General features: G+C 43.0%; 1 protein-coding gene across 1 annotated transcript in view; it reads right to left on the bottom strand.

The window, feature by feature from the left end:
* Window positions 1–18,915, bottom strand: part of LOC116974281 (sodium/hydrogen exchanger 2-like) — a 77,868-nt gene extending 58,953 nt beyond the window's left edge. Inside the window, exons 1-2 of the mRNA XM_033022598.1 lie at window positions 18,395–18,915; window positions 2,996–3,459 (exon numbers count right to left, since the gene is read on the bottom strand). Coding sequence (XP_032878489.1) covers window positions 2,996–3,459; window positions 18,395–18,710 — 780 coding nt within the window. The 5' untranslated portion in view covers window positions 18,711–18,915. The remainder of the gene's footprint in view (window positions 1–2,995; window positions 3,460–18,394) is intronic.
* Between the last annotated feature and the right edge of the window lie 2,323 nt (window positions 18,916–21,238).

Here is a 21,238-nt window from a genome sequence, read left to right as displayed (position 1 = left end):
GTGAAAATGTAAAATTTCAATTTTTGTAAATTAGATTATAAATTCTTGGTTTAGTTTAAATTAAATTTGCGCTAAAAGCAGTAGACAGGAATATTAATGAGTGGTGTGTTGCAAAAGCATGGAATCACCCTTCAATACAATTGCTGAAGATCTAGTTCATTGTGAATAGTCACCCAGCAACAACACTTGCATTCACATGTAGCCTCCAAGGCTCACCTTGCCGGACCAACTGAAACAAAACTAAACTACTTTCTACAGAAAAAGGAAGAATGGAACAAATTAGTGGTTTCAGATAAATACTGTAAGCGTCCTAACAACTGACACCGCTGGCTCTCTCTTAATAACGTTCCTATACTGAGAATCTTCTGCTTTCTGCTCATCAGTGAGAAAAAAGTTTAGCAATATTTCACCACATCTTACCATTCAACTAAATCTATTCATTCAGTTGGTAACAAATCATTCGAAGCATTTGTGTATAAAGGAATAAACAGAGGTGCACATCACTATTGCATAAACACAATTCAAAGAAAACAACAACAACAACAACAAAAATTAGCCGTGGCCTGTACAAAACTTATTCACAATTCCATTTTTTTCATTGTATTAAAATATGTTGAGATAACAATTACATAAGCTATTAAAATAGTCCTTTTAATTTAAAAATTGTCAGATATTAAATGCATTGCAATAATTAGAAGAAAGGTTTTAGGTTCACATGCATATTAATGCAAACATGATTTGCAGCTTTTAATTTTGAGGGGGGGTTTTGTAGGGGTGAAGAAGGAGGTTTGAAAAGAAATGAGGCACAGTTTAAATCTCAACATATAGTCGTCGGTAAAGAACCAGTCATGTGACTTAAGCCCGTTTCATACATTCAAATCATGGCGGTGGGTATGTGGAATGAGCTGCCAGAGGAGGTAGATGAAAGTACTATAATAACATTTAAGACATTTGGACAGGTGGGCCAAAGTGGACAGGTAAGACCAGTGTAGATGGGGCATCTTGGCCAGCATGGACAAGTTGGGCTGAAGGGCCCGTTTCCATGCTGTACAACAACTTATTTCATCCACATATTCTTAATATTTCCAGCTATCCACATCTATCAGTTTTAAAAACAAACTGATTCAACTGATCTATACCTTTTGGGATAGCAATTCCCAGATTTCAATTACTCCACCTAACAAAGCTTCCCAAAATCTCTCTCAAATAGTTTACTGTAACTAATTTTAAAATGATGGGCATGTTTTGGATTTCCCCACCAGGAAACAAAAAAGAACATCTACCTGATAAAAAAAACTATCAGCATTCACCGTAACAAGATTAAATCTGGACTCTAAATAAAATAACACAATTAGTTTCCTGCCTTAAAGCAAATTATCATCCGAATCATGCCACTAGCATGCGTAGCGGTCATATGCTTTGTCAGTAGGAATAAAGGCATAGACCTTTTTAAATGGGGAGAGGATTCAGAAATTGGAGGTGCAAAGGAATTTGGGAGTGCTGGTGCAGGATACCCAAAAGATTAATTTGTAGGCTGAATTAGTAGTAAGGATGGCAAATGCAATGTTAGATATACACAAAATGCTGGAATAATTTAGCAGGTCAGGCAGCATCTCTGGAGAAAATGGATAGGTGACCTAGGAAAAGGTCCGGACTCTTGTCAGCATTTATTTCGAGGGGGCTAGAACATAAAAGCAGGGATGTAATGCTGAGGCTTTATAAGGCACTGGTCAGACCTCATTTGGAGTATTGAGAGCAGTTTCAGACCCCTATATTTGAAGGGGGAGGGCACCCATAGGAGATTTACAAGTATGATCGCAGTGAGGATTGAGTTAACAATGGTGAGTGTTTGACAACCCTGGGCCTGTTCTCACTGGAGTTTAGAAGGATGAGAGGGATTCTTACTGAAACTTTGGGCTGGATAAAGTGTATGTGGAGAACACATTTCCACTAGTAGAAGAGCCTGGGACCACAGCCTCAGAATACATTTAGACAGGAGATGAGAAGAAAATTCCTTTAGCCAGAGGGTGATGAATCTGGAATTCATTGAAACAGATGGCTGTGGAAACAGTCTTGGGGTATTTTTAAAGCAGAGGTTGACAGGTTCTTGATGAGTAAGGACATCAAAGGTTACAAGGAGAAGGCAAGAGAATCGGGTTGAGGGAACGATTGATCAGCCTTGATTGAATGGTGAAGTAGATTTGATGGGCCAAATGGCTTAATTCTGCTCCTATGACATGAACTCTACATTCCTGAATTCAATATCTCCAGAAGAGGTCAGGATTAGCAAAATAATCTACAAACCTCCAGAGATAACAAGCTTCTCTACCAATAAACAAGCTTTTATCATGATTTATACATACGGAGACTCCAATCCTTCACTGTTCCCCATTTTCTTACATCACGATTTTTCATTTGTATCGTCACAACTCTCTACACTGAACTCCATCTACAGCAGGCTTGCTGACCTGTCATATGTGTGGATGCTAACAAATTTCTGCTCCAATCTATAACAATGACAATGCAAACTTAATGTATTAACATAACGATGGAAGAAGGCGCATGTTTAACACCTTTAAAAGACAAATGGAGCAAAAGATGACAATGACGACTAAAAAAGTAACAAAGATCAGTCATTTTAATCATTGTGCAAGAAGCCTCTTATGTGAGGACCTCACAAGATAAACCAAGTCTTGGATGGTCCTCAAATAAAAATGAATGTGGATAAATTAGATCTTGGAAGGAAAGAGTTTGCGATAGATTATTTAGTTACAAAGCACAGGACGGGGAGGGAGCGGTGTTAATGGATAGGACAGGTTTAGAAGGACATGGATCAAACGCAGGCAGGTGGGACTAGTGTAGATGGGATATGTTGGTTAGTGTGCGCTAGTTGGGGCAAAGGGACTGTTTCCACACAGTATGACTATGATCCTCACAGATTGCCATAATATTAAACATATATAAATTAAATGATAGCAGTGACTGAGTTACTTACCACAGTGACAGCATCATTAAGCAGTGACTCTCCAAATACCAAGATATGAAGCTGTTCATTTACATGAATTTCTTCAAAGACAGCCAAAACTGCAACTGGATCTACAGCCGAGATCAAACTTCCAAACACTAAGATTTGCAGGAGTGTAATGTCACTTAATTGAAAAACTTGAATCTGACATATCCCATATAATGACAGGCTGATGCCAGCTATGTTCCATATGGTGCCAATCACAGCATACCATAAGATGGTCCCAATGTTTTCAAAGAAAAGCCTGCCAGGCATAAAGTAACCAGCATCCAAGATAATGGGAGGCAGCAAGTACAGGAAAAAGACATCTGTGCTCATAACAGGAGGAGATCGCACTTCAGCTCCAAAGATGATTCCTCCCACTAATAGCCCGATAATGATCAGCAAACAGCTCTCTGGCACGTAAGTTGAGAGTTTATGAAAAAGGTGAAATCCTGCAAGAAAGACAGAATACAAAATGTCAGCTCATTAAAAACAGACTAATTAAGGAACGCTATGTGGAACAGGACATGCAACCAAACAATATTTAAGCAAGAAATTTTTTTTTTAGATATCTATATTTTCCCCTTTTGGTAAATATGTAATGGTGAATATAGTACATGTAGTAATTGTTTAAGCTACCTTAAGCTTGATAGGTGGCTACCAACTTAAGATAATGAGTCAGGCGGTTCCCTATTGTAAAATTTATATACCATGCTTGCAGTTTTCATATGACAAAAGATTGCAGCAAAAATAAAATTCTCAACCTCTTTCAAAATAAATGGTCAGCACATTATCAGGATTCCCAAGCATGCTCAGTAATGAACCGAGGCACCAAAAAGCACAAACAGAAAAGCACCAGAAGTAAAAAGCACATACTCCAAATAACTATTTTTTAACACCAGTTATTGAAGTGTACTGTGGTCCTAAGTGAGAATAAAGCTACACTATCAATAATTGTGACAGACTACACCCAGAAACCCAAAGAGCTGAACAGACAGGATTAAAATGCTTGGAGCCATCACATACTGGGGAGGTTCAGGATTCAGTGGAACAGGACAAAGAGCAGTGAACAGACAGGTCTTTCTCTATATATTCAGCTGCTTTGTCATTTTACTGACAGTGAAAAATGGAAAAGAAAGACAGCTAGCTAGTCGAGTCAGGGTACAAGTGGAGATGGTGCCTGGGTGGGTCAACTTCTATAGGTGCACAGTAGAGAGCATGCTGACTGGTTGCATCGTGGCTTGGTTCGGCAACTTGAGCATCCAGGAGCGGAAAAGAATGCAGAAAGTTGTGACCACTACCCAGTCCATCATCGGCTCTGACCTCCCCACCATCGAAGGGATCTATTGCAGCTGCTGCTTCAAAAAGGCTGCCACCATCATCAAGGACCCACACCATCCCGGCCACGCACTAATTTCTCCACTACCATCGGGTAGGAGGTACAGGAGCCTGAAATCTGGCACATCCAGGTTCAGGAACAACTTCTTCCCCACAGCCATCAGGCTATTAAACTCGCCAACAAACAGACTCTGAACTATAACAGCCTATTGCACTTTATCTGTTTACTTACGTTATTGAACTGAACTGTTCTGTATTTATGCTTACAATATTCTGTTGTGCTGCAGCAAACAAGAATTTCATTGTCCTTTCTGGGACACGTGACAATAAACTCTTGACTTGACCAACTGAGAGTCATCCCCATTGAAGAGCGTGGTATGTGGGGAAAATGAGCAGCAGCACAGATAGCTGTGGAACAAACCCCAGGGGCAGGCGATCGTCAAATAAGCATTGAACAAGCTGTCGCAAAATCTTGGCAACAAAATAACTCAGATGTTTGGGGCAGTAAAGTGCACAGCTTTAAACACATTTAAGAGTTGGTAAAGGCAAGGTGGGCCCAAGATAAAGATTGAAGTGATTTTCCGCCCTTGTGAAGGATCTAGATCACGGAAAGGATTGGGTTGAAATAATAACTAAAGTTGAAAAAATCTGTGCAGATTCCCCCCTCCGCACATAAATTCTCCAAGAACAAGTTTTATTCTCTATCTCACATTTTTTGGGTAATCATTTGTGTATTGTACAAGGGTGAATCTCCGTTATCCAAATGGCAGATTGCCTGCATTGAAGTGTAATTATAATGGCAAGACTACAATTATTAAATAAACATATAAAATTCAAGGTATATTAACAATCTAATTAGTGTGGAAATGTCAACCACAGCAAACAAAATCTATGTATGTCTCTTTGTTAACTGAGCTATATATTCAGCTATCTTAATAGTTCAAATAAAACAATTAGTTTTCTATAACAAATACAACAAGAGCAAATAGTACACACAAGAAGGGATGCGGAGTGGGGAGGTGGTGGAATTATTCGGGGATACAGTTTTGATATCAAGCTTCACGAAATAATCAGAGGCATTCTTTGAGAAGAAAGGAACCTCAGGAACTTGAGACAACGATGCAGCTTAAAAATTGCTTTATTTTTACGTTTAAACTTGCAAAGCTATTACTGTGCGCATCTTCACAGCAGCAAATCAGCTTTACAAAAAAGGTTATGTGTCGGAAGGAACTGCAGATGCTGGCTTAAACAGAAGATAGACACAAAAAACTGGTGTAACTCAGCGGGTCAGACAGCATCTCTGGAGGAAATGAATAGGTAACGTTTCGGGTCGAGAAGGGGTCTGAAGAAGGGTCTCGACCTGAAAAGTCACTTATTCCTTTTCACCAGAGATGCTGCCTGATCCACCGAGTATAAAAAAGGTTACCTTGTTTTATCTGGCAATATAAAAAGTTGTATCAATTGCAATCGTGGAATGCTGTCAGACCTGATGAGTATGTGTATGACAAGAACCAGTTAACATTACAGGTTATAGAAACAGACATAGAAACATAGAAAATAGGTGCAGGAGTAGGCCATTTGGCCCTTCAAGCCAGCACCTCCATTCAATATGTTCACGGCTGATCATCCAAAATCAGTATCCAGTTACTGCTATCTTCCCATATCGCCCAATTCAATTAGCCCCAAGAGCTAAATCTAACTCTCTTGAAAACATCCGGTGAACTGGCCTCCACTGCCTTCTGCGAAAAGAGAATTACACAGATTCACAACAAAGGTCAACGACCTTTCACCAGAACAGTAAAAGAGAGGAGATGAAATCCTATCAGTGAGTGGGGCAGAGCTTCTTCAGGACAAGTGCTTCTGGAAAGCAAGAGGCAGAACAATCACAAACTGGAAAGTTAAACAGATGCTTGAAGCCTGAAAGAAGGCAGAAAATGCTCCCCTCCCCTTTCTCCTCTACATCCCCTACTCCCCCACTCCCTCCCCTGTGCCCCAACTAGACGCACACACATTTCTCCCCTCCCCCAATAGTCCTTCCTCAGGCTCCACAATTTACAACGTTTTAATCCTTTTATCGCACACTATTTATTTCATCTTTGGCCTTCATATACCATTTGCCTCCTCTCCTGTGTTCACTTATTACCTGCCATTGTTTGAACTGCCCCTCCCCTCTTTCAGCTTTCTCCCTCCCCCATCTCCCCACCAAAATCAAAATGTCATCTATCCAGGTTCTCCAGGGATGACGCCCGACCTGCCAAGTTACTCCAGCACATTGTATCTTTCTTTTGTAAGCCAGCATCTGCAGTTCCTAGTTTCTCACATGTGGAGATAAAAAGTTATCATTTCTGGTTTATGACCTTTAATAGAACATCAGCTGAAAAAGTTTGGTAAAGTATTCACAGGTCACCCCTATCTACTTCCTCGTGAATGCTTCGAGTTATACTTTTGGACATGGACTGGAGCCAATGAAATCACTGGTGAAATGTGACCTCCAGGGAATGTGATCTGTGCAGCCTTAAGATGACTCAACATCAATTATGTGCTAAAGTCTTCTGACTTCTTGTTCCATGAAGCAATTCAATTTGTAATGCAGTACATGTCACCAACACAAGGTTTAGCTAATATTGTTTATTGTTTAGTATTATTGTTATTTCATAATACAAATGTCCTCGACTTACTGAGGGTGGCGCAGCAGTAGAGTTGCTGCCTCAGTGCCAGAGACCCGGGTTCAATCCCGACTACCGGTGTTGCCTGTACGGAGTTTATATGTTCTCCCCATGACTGCATGTGTTTTACCTGGGTGTTCCGGATTCCTCCCACACTCCAGAGACGCAAAGGTTTGTTGGTTAATTGGCTTTGGTTAAAAAAAATGTAAAATTGTCCCTAGTGTGTAGGATAGTGCAAGGGGATCGCTGGTCGGTGTGGGTTCGGTGGGCCGAAGGGCCTGTTTCCGTGCTGTATCTCTAAACCAAACTAAAAGTATAGGTTATGTCCTTCGGACCCTTGCACAAGTCAGATGTCACGCAAGTCGGAAATGGAAGTGCTACGGCGCAAGTGTAAATTTATTATTCGACATGGATACCACTTAGGGCTCCCACGCGGAGACTGCATTGAATGTTAAATTTACGCATGGAGACCATGTGGCAGCATCTGTGAGAACAGCTGACTGGCTTGTGGAAACTGCCGCATGTGCACTGTTACCGAGACTTGCAACTCTGAAATAAATTAGTGGGCTTAAAGAATTCCCTACGTAAGTGCGAGTTTACGCAAGTCGCCTATCGTGCAAGTTGGGAGTTCCTGTAGTCTCAAACATACTTATTTCAAATAAGATTACAAACATCAGCCATAATATTTCTTCCCAAGTTGACTTCTCTTTACCGATTTGCATCCACATTAAAGCACTGCAGTCACAACACATTATACACAAAATATGAGTCACCATGTTGATGAAGATTTAATGAACTGCCATTAACCATCAGCTCAAAGATCCAATGAAACAATTATTTCAAAACAACTCCCTTAGAGCCATAGAGCCCAATAAATCTTTTTCCTCTCACTATAAACCCTAGTTCTCAATTCCACAATCATGTGGGGGGAAAAAGTGCCTGCATTCAGTCTTTATTTATACCCCTCATGATTTTAAACATCTCTGTAAAGTCACCAATCTCCTATACTGCAAGGAACAATGTCCAAGCCTGACCACCTTCTCCCAATGTCCAAGCCTGACCAACCTCTCCCAAGCCGTGGCAACATTATCGTAAATCTTATAACCTTAACGATTTCCAGCTTAAGGGCATATTATTTATAGCAGGGTGACCAAAACTGAACACAATGAACCAAGTGCAGCTTCACCAATGTCTTGAGCAACTGAAACATAACATGCCTGCTACTACATTCCATGCCCGTGACCTGCAGGTATTTTCTCTGGGTGCTCCAGTTTCCTCCTACACTCCAAAGACAGAGGTTTGTAGGTTAATTAGATTGGTTGGTTAATTGGCTTTGGTGTGTAGGATAGGGTTAGCTGATTGGCGCTGACTCCGTGGGCTGAAGGGCCCGTTTCCACCCTGTATCTCTAAACTGAACTAATTCCAAACTTTTCAAAAGTTGGAAATGGAAAAATGTGTGGGAGAGGATCATAAAAACCAGTGACAGGAGAGTGATCAGTGTCAGGAAGAGTGAGGAGGTGAAAATCTATTTCTCTCCTCCCTCACTTGCAACATGTGGTTGATTCTTGAGGGCACTGCCTGCAGACATGGTGGAGGCAGATTCCATTGTGGTCTCGACGAGAGGACTTGGTAATAATTATATGGTAGGAATAATTTTGCAAGGCTAGTGAGAAAGAGCCAGTGGGTGGAAGTACAGAATTGTTGTGGTAGAAACCAAGTTTGCCATGAAGCAGATGGTGGGCTGAATGGCCTCTCCCCTGGTGGATGACTGGACAGGGAGGAGATGCAAGTTGATAGCAGGATCAGGAACAAATTGAAGGAATAACTATAATTACTGATGATCAGCAGTTGCAACTTAGCTCTAGTAAATAACTGCAGTGGGGTAGCGAGTAGTTGTCATACTAGCAACTCTCAAACCAAAAAACCCTTGAGAAATCTCCGAAACTATGAATTAACAACATTGCGAAACCCCGAGGAGGCAGTTTAAGTTTCTTTTTTTAACGCATCAAGGAGGAACACCCTTTGTTCAGTGTGATGGATTGATGCCAAGTGAAACATAGATAAAGCCTGATCAAGGACATAGTACAGATATATGATGCGAATCCTGTCATAAACATGAGGCTTGGTGGCCCTGGTTTAATCCTCACTTCTTTGTTATCAAAAGATAATGAGTCACTGTTTGAGTAAATTGTAACATGCCCACGCGCACCAGGTCATATCACATTCTATTTCAGGTACAAGCGGTAAAGTTGCTGCCTTACAGTGCCAGTGACCTGGGTTCAATCTTGACTGCGGATGCAGTCAGTACATTCTCCCTGTGACCGCATGGGTTTTCTCAGGGAGCTCCGGTTTCCTCCCACATTCCAAAGATATACAGGTCTGTAGGTTAATTGGCTTCAGTAAAATTGTACGTTGTCCCTAGTGTGCAGGATAATGTTAGTGCTGGTCGACGCAGGCTTGGAGGGCCGAAGAGCCAGTTTCCACACTGCATCTCCAAGTCTCAGCTGAGATGTACAAGTTATGTTCTCCCTCCTTGGCTTCCACATCTCAGGAGGGGAACGGTATAGTTTATCACAAGGGATTAAAACATCACTAGCAGACTTGGCCTACATAAAGAAAGAGGAAAAAGTGATGGAGTATCTCAGCTGATCAGTCAACATCTGTGGGGATATGAACAAGCCATGTTTCGGGTTGGAATCCCTCTCATGAAGGATTGCCAGAGGCAAAAGAAAGTTGAAAGAGACAGGGCAGGACAAAAGCCAGGCATGTCATAATTGAGACAGGTGAGGGGGGGAGGGGGGGGGGGGGTGTCAGGTGTTATGGGGAGAAGGCAAGAGATTGGGGTTGAGAGGGAATGATAGATCAGCCATGATTGAATGCAGATAGACTTCTTGCTCCAAATAGTCAAATTCTGCTCCTATAACTTGTGCACTTATGAACCATTGACAGCAAATCATTGACAGAGGGCACCCCTTGCCAGGAACCTATGCCCAGGAAAGTAATGGCATCTTATTTGACCATACTGTCAACCAAGAGAGAAGTGATGATGGCCACTTCTCCAGCCTTAAGCTTATCCCATCCCAAGAAAGAAAGAACATCTGAATCAACCGTGAATGACCTTTACAGCAGTACAGCAGTGGGTAAACGCTGTGCGCACCAGACAGCCAATTGTGGTCAAGTACATGAAGAGGCCCACTGCGATATCCTACCCTGGAGAGATACAGCACAGAAACCCTTCATCCCCTCTGTATAATTCTCGGCAGGGATATAAATTGAACCCGTGGTGGGGGGGGGGGGAGAAAGAGATGTTGATATAATATAACCTAGTAGTGGGTCATGGCAACTTCTGTGGAGTACATGGATAGGTGGCATTTTGGGTCGGCACACTTCGTCAATCTATAACCCTTTGTGAATCAATCTATTGTATTCATTTAACATTGTGTTCAAAATATGGAGCCTTCAAAATGCAGTAACCAAAGTCCCACACCCACGTGCTTTTGCAGATTATGTCTACAATTCAGCATGGTGGCACAGCGTTAGAGTTGCTGACTTACAGCACTAGAGACCCAGGTTTGATCTTGACTAATGGTGCTGTCTGTATGGAGTTTGTACGTTCTCCCTGTGACTGCGTGGGTTTTTTCCTCCCCCGGGAGCGCCAGTTTCCTCCCACACTCCAAAGATGTACAGGTTTGTAGGTTAATTAGCTTCTGTACAGTTCATTATCATGTGTACCGAGGTACAGCAAAAAGCTTTTGTTGCAGTCAGCAGATAGACAATACACAATTACAATCGAGCCATTTACAGTGTAAAGATACATAAGAGAACAACATTTAGTGCAAAGTAAAACGAGTAAAGTCCGATCAAATATAGTCCAAGCATCATCAATGTAGAGAAAAGTGCAGGACTGCACTCTAGTTGTGGTAGGATGATTCAGTTGCCTGATAACAGCTGGGAAGAAACTGTCCCCAAATCTAGGAGTATGTGTTTTTCAAACTCCTATACCTTTTGCCCAATGAGAGAGGGGAGAAGAGAGAATGGCCAGGGTATGACTACGGTAAGTTGTAAAATTGTCCCAAGTGTCTAGGATACTATTAGTGATCACTGGTCAGAAGGGCCTGTTTCTGCGCTGTAACTCCAAAGGTCTATGTGCTCAAATCCTCAGTGGAACTTCCAGGTTTTTCTGATCCACAAACAAAAGTAAACTGAACTACAGCCGACTCCAGGATACAAGGACAAATTCTGCAGTGCCAACATGATTGTTCCAGTACGCACAAACTATTTAAGCACAAATGGGGAAAAAAGTAACCAAAGTATTAACAGAAAATCTTGACTCACATGAGTTTGTATCTGCGCACCAATTTTAATACAACATTTATCTGGGTTTCTAAGAATAAATGGAATGAAGTATTGCAAAAGTGGAAAATCTCAAATTACAATATCACATGGTTGAAGCAGTGAGAAATAAAAGGTTAATCCTTTGGAGTAGCTATACCTCATGGCGAGGAGATGGGCACATAGGTTAATAAAGAGTAGTTATACTACTGAGGAAACAGAAAAATAATTGCAGCATGTGGAATGGCAAGGGAGAACAGGGTTAGAGGGAAATATAGATCAGACATGCTTGAATGACGGAGTGGACTTGATGGGCCAAATGGCCCAACTCTGCTCCTATGACTTATCAACTTACAAGACACATAACGAGGAATACATGAGGAAATAAAGCAGAGCAGCAAATTAAAATGGAACAGAAAACACCAGACCAATAGTGCATGTGCATTAGCAGCCAACAATAAAACCAGACTTCTGACCGACATACACTACAAACCAACTGACTCACATGGCTATCTGGACTACACGTCTTCCCACCCTGCCCCCTGTAAAGACTCCATCCCCTACTCCCAATTCCTCCGCATACGCCGCATCTGCTCCCAGGATGAGACGTTCCACACCAGGGCATCGGAAATGTCCTTGTTCTTCAGGGAACGGGTATTCCCCTCCGCCACCATAGATGAGGCTCGCACCAGGGTCTCATCCATACCCCGCAACACTGCTCTCTCTCCCCATCCCCGCACTCGCAACAAGGGCAGAGTCCCCCTAGTCCTCACCTTTCACCCCACCAGCCGGCAAATACAACAAATAATCCTCCGCCATTTCCGCCACCTCCAACGTGACCCCACCACTCGCCACACCTTCCCATCTCCCCCTATGTCTGCCTTCCGCAAAGACCGCTCCCTCCGCAACTCCCTTGTCAATTCTTCCCTTCCCTCCCGTACCACCCCCTCCCCGGGCACTTTCCGTTGCAACCGCAAGAAATGCAACACCTGTCCCTTCACCTCCCCTCTTGACTCCATTCAAGGATCCAAGCAGTCGTTCCAGGTGCGACAAAGGTTCACCTGTATCTCCTCCAACCTCATCTACTGCATCCGCTGCTCTAGATGTCAGCTGATTTACATCGGGGAGACTAAGCGGAGGTTGGGCGATCGTTTCGCCGAACACCTCCGCTCAGTCCGCAATAACCTACCTGAACTCCCGGTGGCTCAGCACTTCAACTCCCCCTCCCATTCCCAATCCGACCTCTCTTTCCTGGGTATCCTCCATTGCCAGAGTGAGCAACACCGGAAATTGGAGGAACAGCACCTTGTATTCCGCCTGGGTTGCTTGCGTCCGGATGGCATGAACGTTGAATTCTCCCAGGTTTGCTAGCCCTTGCTGTCTCCTCCCCTTCCTTAACCCTCGAGCTGTCTCCTCCCATCCCCCCGCCCTCGGGCTCCTCCTCCTCCCTTTTTCCTTCCTTCTCCCCCCCACCCCCCCATCAGTCTGAAGAAGGGTTTCGGCCCGAAACGTCGCCTATTTCCTTCGCTCCATAGATGCTGCTGCACCCGCTGAGTTTCTCCAACATTTTTGTGTACCTTCGATCTTCCAGCATCTGCAGTTCCTTCTTGAACAATAAAACCAGGTTGATATCCTGGCCAACTGCTTCCTGACAAAATAGCCCGTCTCCCAAAAATAGACATGCAACATCTCAAAGGTTAATACATTAGAAGGTTGCAAAATGCCCAAGTGAAATTATATATCCTCCTTTGGAAACATGTACTTGGCCAGATAGTAACATCAAGGCAAGGGGTGGATCGCAAGCTGGGTTATGGAAAAGAAAATGTAAACTCAAACAACAGACTGATCTGGTTTAAAAGTGGGCAGCAATGCACTTACTCAATGAGTTCTTGCACCAACCATCAGTCTAGCGCACTGCTTCTTAAACTGGTGAATGGTTCACACAAGGGTGAATGAAATTATTTTGGGGTGAATGAAATTATTTTGGGGTGAATTAGTTAATTTATGTTTTTTGCTCATGTGCCAAAATAAATTATATATAAAATTTACACAAAGGAGAATAAGATGAAAATTACCAAAAAAACAAGATCATTTAGGTGAATGAAATTTTGTTATAAAGACTCATGGGTGAATGGCACTGAAATAGTTTAAGCACTGGTCTAGTGCATCACACAAGGTGATCGCGGCCCTAAATACATGGGAATTGCATCTTCTACAATTGAATATAAACGCAAACAAATAAAAAACAAATAAAAACAGCTGAAACCCATGTGCTGCAGAAATGAAGCGTCAGAATGCAGATGAAGGAATGGATCACAATGCCTGGTTCTCACATTATGTTGTAGGCAGGGCAAGTGGTTGAAAATAAATGGCAAATGGAGAGGGTGCCATCATGGAAGGTGAAATAGAGGAGTTGCGATACGATTCATAACAGTGACCAAACTTTATCTTGCACTAAACGTTATTCCCTTTATCATGTATCTGTACACTGTGGACGGCACAAAGATAGACACAAAATGCTGGAGTAACTCAGTGGATCAGGCAGCATCTCTGGGGGAAAAGGAAACGGCAATATTTCAGGTCAAACCCTCTTTCAGACAGTCAGAGGGGAGGAAAACTAGAGGTATGAAAAGGTTCAGAACAAATCATGAGCCAGCACCAATGACCAAGGAAAAGTAGATTGTAATCATGTATAGTCTTTCCACTGACTGGTTAGAATGCAACAAAAGCTTTTCACTGTACCTCAGGTTGGGACGACAGATGGCACAATGGGCTAAGTGCTCGGCTGGCGACCGGAAGGTAGCCGGTTCGAATCCCGCTTGGAGTGCATACTGTCGTTGTGTCCTTGGGCAAGACACTTCACCCACCTTTGCCTGTGTGTGAATGTGTGTGAATGTGTGTGAGTGATTGGTGGTGGTCGGAGGGGCCGTAGGCGCAGATTGGCAGCCACGCTTCCGTCAGTCTTCCCCAGGGCAGCTGTGGCTACAGAAGTAGCTTACCACCACCGAGTGTGACTGAGGAGTGAATGAATAATGCGATGTAAAGCGCCTTGAGTATTAGAAAGGCGCTATATAAATCCCATCCATTATTCATTATTATTACCTCAGTACATGTGACAATAAACTAAATAAACTCAAAGATGCAAGTTAATTTTGCAAAAGCCATGAGAACAATGTAACAGAGAAATGGAGAGTCCAGAGAGATAAGTATTGTCCATGCAACAGCATTTGGGGATGGGTAGCAGAGGGAAAGAGAAAGAAAGAAAATGAGGAAAAAAAGAAAAAAATCACTAGGGTGGAATGTGTGATCGTAGGGACAGAAGAAAACTGGCTGTATAAACAAATTACATTTTGAAGATCAAATCAGTGACAGAATAGAACCCTCTCAAAAGCAAAAGTGAGACCTTGAGAAATAGCTGCACAAATGTTACTAAAATACCAGCACAAAGAGTAAATCTCTGATATTATGGCATTATTATTCAGAAATCCTTCTACTTCTACACAAAGCTCCTTCACTAAATTGGTATGTGATTTGGGTATCTGTAGTGTGGTCAGGACCAGGGTACAGATCATATAGCTGACGATGCGTGAACAAAGCTGGAGTTTGGGGTCCAGAGGTGGTTAGGTTTGCAGACAAACCTGGGGTCTGAAGGCCTGGTATATTCCCTACTCCCTGTTAATCCTATGGAACATTTCTCTCACTACTGTGTAACCTACACAAGAAGCTAAACAAATGTGTGGTTTGTTATTGATAGGAGTAACAACCAATAGTCTGGAAAATCTAGAAACAAGGAACAGCAGATGGTTTACAAAAAAAAATACACAAAGTGCTGGAGTAACTCAGTAGGTCAGGCATTGGTGGAGAACATAGGTAGGTCATGTTTCGGGTTGGGAAGGAGAGATTAGGAAGGGGAGGGGATAGGAAGGACAGGTCTAGGTAGAATAAGAGGTGAATTAGCAAATGGGATGATGAAAGCAGGTGGGAGAGGATGTTAAAGCTTGGTAGTGGGGGAGTCAGTAAATGTGCAGAAGGGGAGAGTGAACACTGGTGGACTGGTAGGAATGGGAAAGGAACATGAAGGTGTGGGCTATCTGAGATAGGAAAATACAAAATTCATACCATTGAGTTGAAGGATACTCAAAATCAAATACGAGGGTCTGTTCCTTTATTTGCATTTGGCCTCATCATGGCAAATGTAGAAGACTGACAGATCAGTGTGGGAATGGAAGGGGGTGGGGAGTTAGAAATACAAGCAACCATATGATCAAGGTGACCGTTGCAATCAGAGCACATGTGCTCTGCATAACAATTGCCTACATTTATAGTCATTGAGAAAAACAGCATGGAAACAGGCTCTTCAGCCCAACTTGACCGTGCCAACCAACTTGCCCCATCTGCACTAGTCCCACCTGCCTGCATTTGGCACATATCCGTCTAAACCTATCCTATCCATGTGCCTGCCCAAATGTCTCTTAAACGTTACGTGCCTCAACTACCTCCCCCAGCAGCTCGTTCCATACACCTACCACCCTTTGTGTAAATAAAGTTGCCCCTTAGGTTCCCATTAAACCTTTCCCCCCCCCCCCATCTTAAACTTGGTGCTGCCGATATAAAGGGGGCCACATCAAGAACATTGAATGCAGTAGATGAAGATGGTGGTGCTCTTCAATCTGTCTCACCTGGAAAGGCTATTTTGGTCCTGAATGGAGGCAAGGAAGGAGGTGTGATGATAGGTATTACACCTCCTACAGTTGCAGGAGAAGTGCCATGGGATAGGGAGCAGTGGATGGGGATGGATCAGGGAATCACTAAGAGAATGGTCCCTGTGGAAAGCAGGAGGGGAGGGGTAAGAGGGGAAGTAGTGACTGGTGGTGGGATTCCATTGCAGCTGGTGAAAATGGCGAAGGATGATATCTTTGTTCTGTCTAGAGTTGGGGATGGGAGATGGAATGAATGAGACCATGCATCAGGAGAAAGAGGAAATGCAAGCGAGGCTCCATCAGCTATGGTACAGATTAAAACGTGTGGCGTGCCAACTTAAATACAGGTGAATTAATGTGTGGAGGAGTTCATTTCTACAGAGAAATTGAAATGGCTGAGGGCTAGAGAACTCTAACCAAAGCATGAGCTGTTACGGGTCCAGACCCAAAATGTTGTCCGTCCATTCCCTCCACAGATACTGCCAGACTTGTCGAGTTCCTCCAGTACTGTGTTTGGCTTGGGATATAATAGTTTTTGCCTAATAAATGTATTGTCTATTTTCTTGCAATATGACACAAGCAGACATATGCCAGTGTCAATCCCAGGTTTTGGAATTCCATTCTCAAGTGATATTATCTCCTCTTTCATTTGCCCCAACTTGCCATCATGTCACATCTACACAAGCCCCACCAGCATGTGTTTGGTCCATATCCCTCTAAACCCATCATACCCATGTACCTGTCTAAATGTTTCACTGTTAGGGATACAGCACAGAAACAGGCCTTTCTGCCCACTGAGTCTGCACCGACCAGCTAATAACAATAATTAGAAATTTAAAATAAAAACAAAGTGCAGAAAATACTCAGCATGTCAGGGAGCACCCAAGGAGAGAGAAATGGAAATACCATTACAGGAAAACAGAATTTGTTAGTTTTGCTGATTACGGAAATGTTGTTTTATCCGTTACAATAATAGACAGAAATAGCCAGAGTGTGGCTGGCATTCATATGATCAAAATAATACTCTCATTTCTTCCATCAGATGCCTATACCAAAGGAGTCGGCTTCAAGCAAACTATTTTTCCATTAATAGATATAAAAATGCTGGAGCAACTCAGGCATCATCTTTCGAGAGAAAGGATAGGTGACATTCGTGTCGGGACCCCTCTTGCAAAGATGCTATTCCTCCAAATTCTCTCAATTCCTTAGTCTCCACCCATCTGCTCCCAAGATGAGTTTTTCCACCCTCGGACACGAGGTATCCTCATTCTCCATGTAATGTGGGTTCCCCCTTCTATCATAGATCAAGCACTCAGGTGCGTCTCCTCTGTGTCCCATTGTTCTGCTCCTGACCAAAAACGTCACCTATCCTTTCTCTCCAGAGTTGCTGACTGACCCACTGAATTACTCTAGCACTTTGTGTCTACCTTTGGTATAAACTAGCATCTGCAGTTCATTGTTTCTATATTTTTCCATTAATATATGTTTTCACCAAATACTTTGTTTTTGGTAAGGCACACTACACAATCACATATTGAATTCTACATTATGTCCCAACCACATCTCTTAGTTATCTACCATTTGTTCACTGCAGAAGCACTGTGCAGTGCAGTTTCTTTACCCAACATGTTAACTTTGTACTGTGTCCTTTAACATGCCATAATATCCCTCTCCTCTTTGGCCACTAACAAATCAGATCAATGTTGAATGGCTGAAGAAGGGTCTCAACCTAAAACATCGCCCATTCCTCCTCTCCAGAGATGCTGCCTGTCCCGTTGAGTTACTCGAGCTTTTTGTGTCTATCTTCGGTTTAAACCAGCATCTGCAGTCCCTTCCTACACAAATCAATGTTGTTTGTCAATATCAACAAATTTTATCTGTTGTTCAGAATTTAAACATCCACATCCTTGCTCCCAAGACCCACACTTTTTTAAAAAATGCAAAAGGCCTTATGATATCCATCAATTAGGACGATGTAGTTATTTACAATAAAAACGGCATTTTAATATAAAAAAGGCAGACATTGTTGAAAATGTTTTCCCCGAGGCAAGGTGGTAAACGATTGGAAAATAAAATTAGTCTTCATTTCTGCGGCAGGTATTTTTTTTAGATTGTATATTTACCGAAATGGAGAGCCCTTTCCCACTCAATGGAGGGGCTTATCTTTGAAGGGAAAGGTACAGAGAGACAAAGCAAACATCCGTGGGTCCCATAACAGTTGATCAATGAAATCTGTGAATTAACCCGTATTATTTGCATTCCCCAATACGTGTCAACATAATTAAACCAAAATGTAAATCACATAAAACAGTTTTCTACTTTTTTCCCGCATCAGATCATCCCAAGCTTACCAACTTTGGCCAGAGAGGCCAGCACTATCCACAAGGTGATCTCGAAGGGAACCTGTACATGGTAGTAATTCAGAGAGAACACACTGAGTCTCTCATCCTGGCTTGCAGAGGTCGTGGAGCCGTAATAGTGGTTGGAGTCTTGATGCTGCCCACTGCTCACTGTCTCCGGATTACTGAAAGTCGTACTGTTTCCAGAGGCCGCCGCGGCCGCCGGCATAAACACATTTGGAAAACAAGCAAGCAAAATGAAATAAACACGGAGCGATGTACGGCAAGGTTTGCCAGTAATCCTGGGTGATCCTCCGCCCATAGTCATAGGCACTGAAATGAAACCACCTCTTTGCTCTGCCAAGTTAATTACAGAGTGTTATTCAGCATGAGAGCCAGTGTATGTTCTGCACAAATCCTGGCCTAACACAGGCTGTTTGGATAAGTCGGCTCCAGCCTCCTAAACAAGTTGAACAGGTGCAACAAGTTCCGCCCTCCAATCAACGTGATCATTGCTTACTTTTTACAGCTCAGTGTTACCTGACTTCCCTTTTCTGTTTATCGGATCAATCAAGCATTGCACCTGAAACAATCACCCCAGGAATGCAAGGCGACTGCTCTCTGGCTGATGGTACAATCTGCAGCAACTTTGTCGACTCGGTGCAGGTTATACATCTTTCCCTTCGTTTCCCTGCACCGCATTCCGTTTACAGTTCAGATGAAACGTTGCCCAAACAACCCGTGGCTGCAGTAAGTCCACTGGCTTGGTGCCTACACCCACCGAATACAAGGGATCATAGCAAATGTTTCTCGGGCAACAGTAATATCAGGTGACATGTTCACTCCTGGCGCACGTAAATCTACTGAAAGCAATGCGGGGAAGGCGATTTTCACCGTGGGTTATTAGGATGGGGAAACCGATGGTCAGATTTACATGCAGATAAGGATACATAAAGGATACATAAACGACGCAAAGTGCTGGAGTAACTCCATGGATCAGACAATTTTCTTTTCCCACCCCCTATAACAAGTCTGAAGAAGGGTCCCGACCCGAAACATCACCGATCCATGTTCTCCTGCCCAATATTGTTGGATTACTTTAAAGATTTTTGTATGTTGTGATTTACATTTGTCTCTCCAGAGATTCTCCCGATCCATGTTCTCCATGCTGCCTGGCCCGCTGATTTACTCCAGCACTTGGTGTTTTCTGATACGTGTTCTCGATTAATACATTGTGAAAGATGCGTGCGCGTTTGTTTGGAAAGTAGTGTGGCAGTGAATCTTGCATTTCTGCCCAAAAAAATTTGAATGGAAATCTGTGAGACGGGAATTTGAATGGTAAATATTCTGTGACTCTTTATTATCACATCTACAGACGTACAGTGAAATTGTGTATTTACATACAGTTCATTAAAGTATTGCCAAACCTAAACGCAATCCCCGATTCGTACAAAGTGCATAGAAATAGGCCACTGAGATGGCATGCAAGAGTCACCAGGGTTTGGAGGCATTTTCAAAATCGAGTGCGGTCCATGCGCTCGGTTTTCTGGAGCGGCGCCTGATCCTGACGAGCCCCAGGACGTTGCATGGCCTCCACCCATTGCCCCTGTCCGGATCGTCCAGCGACCCGTCATCCCTCTCCTCGCCCGGCCACCTTCAACCTATGTGCCCAGGCGCACCTCCCTCAACGTCACAGCTGACCTGAAGGGGACAGTTCACTCCATTACCGGCCCCTACGCTTGCGTCCCCTGTCCTCCCCTCAGTTCTGGTCCTCGGGGAATGAGCAGAGGCCTTCCAGCCAGCGGTCCATCGCTTAGAAGGGGTATATACAGTAGCACTGGAAAATATACTGTTATCAAATGCACAATTACTGAAAATTAAATAGTTAACGAGAGGTCTTGTTCCCACAGGCATTAATTCGAGTCCTAGAATTTAGAAACCGACCATCAACCACCTATTCTTGGCTCTTTAAACAAGTTATATCTTTAAGGACGGCAGACTGCCTCAGCTGGCAGAGCTGCTGCCTCTCAGTGCCAGAGTCCCGGGTTCAATCCTGACCTTTCGTGCTGTCCGGGTGAAGTTTACACATTCTCCCTGTGACCACACGGGTTACCTCCCCCATGCCAAAAGACACTTAGGTTTGTTATTGGCACTTGTACCGAGATACAGTGAATAAGTTGTGTTTGCATGCATGGAAACAGTGCTACCCTTAAAGATGTGACTTGTTTAAAGAGTAAAGATTAGGTGGTTGACGGTTGAAATCAGATAATACTATACATGAGAACAATCAAGACAGACACAAGTACAAAGAGGCACTCATTTACCCTAGTTCTACTAAAATCCATTTTTTCTTATTCTCCTATATTTTCTTCAACCTCCTCCAGATTCTACAACTCGCCTGTACACAAGACCAACTTTTTGGAATGGGAAAGGAAACTGGAGCACCTGGAGGCAACTCACCACTCACAGGGAGAATGTGCAACCTCCACACAGGCAACATCTGAGATCAGGATCGAACCTGGGTCTCTGATGTTATACATCAGCAGCTCTACTAACTGGCTACAGTCCTGCCCAATATTGTTGGATTATTTTAAAGATTTTTGTATGTTGTGATTTACAGTTGTCTCTCCTGATTCTCAATTTTTTGTCTCAATCCTTCAACCTGATTGAGAAAGGAGAGATATAATTGCTGGTCCTGTTCATTCCAAAACACCTGGCTCCTATCATAGTGGTTTTATCCAAATATGTTCCACAATGTACAACAGAAATAATTTTAAAATCTAAATTGCAAGATCTGACAAGGTTTGAAATGACAATCCAGAGTCCTGAGTTCAAATACCACCAAGGCAACTTAGT

This window comes from Amblyraja radiata, chromosome 6 (assembly GCF_010909765.2).
Source record: "Amblyraja radiata isolate CabotCenter1 chromosome 6, sAmbRad1.1.pri, whole genome shotgun sequence".
NCBI lineage: Eukaryota > Metazoa > Chordata > Chondrichthyes > Rajiformes > Rajidae > Amblyraja > Amblyraja radiata.
The sequence above is the reverse complement of the archived record's forward strand: the minus strand, read 5'-3'. Positions and strand labels throughout refer to the sequence as shown.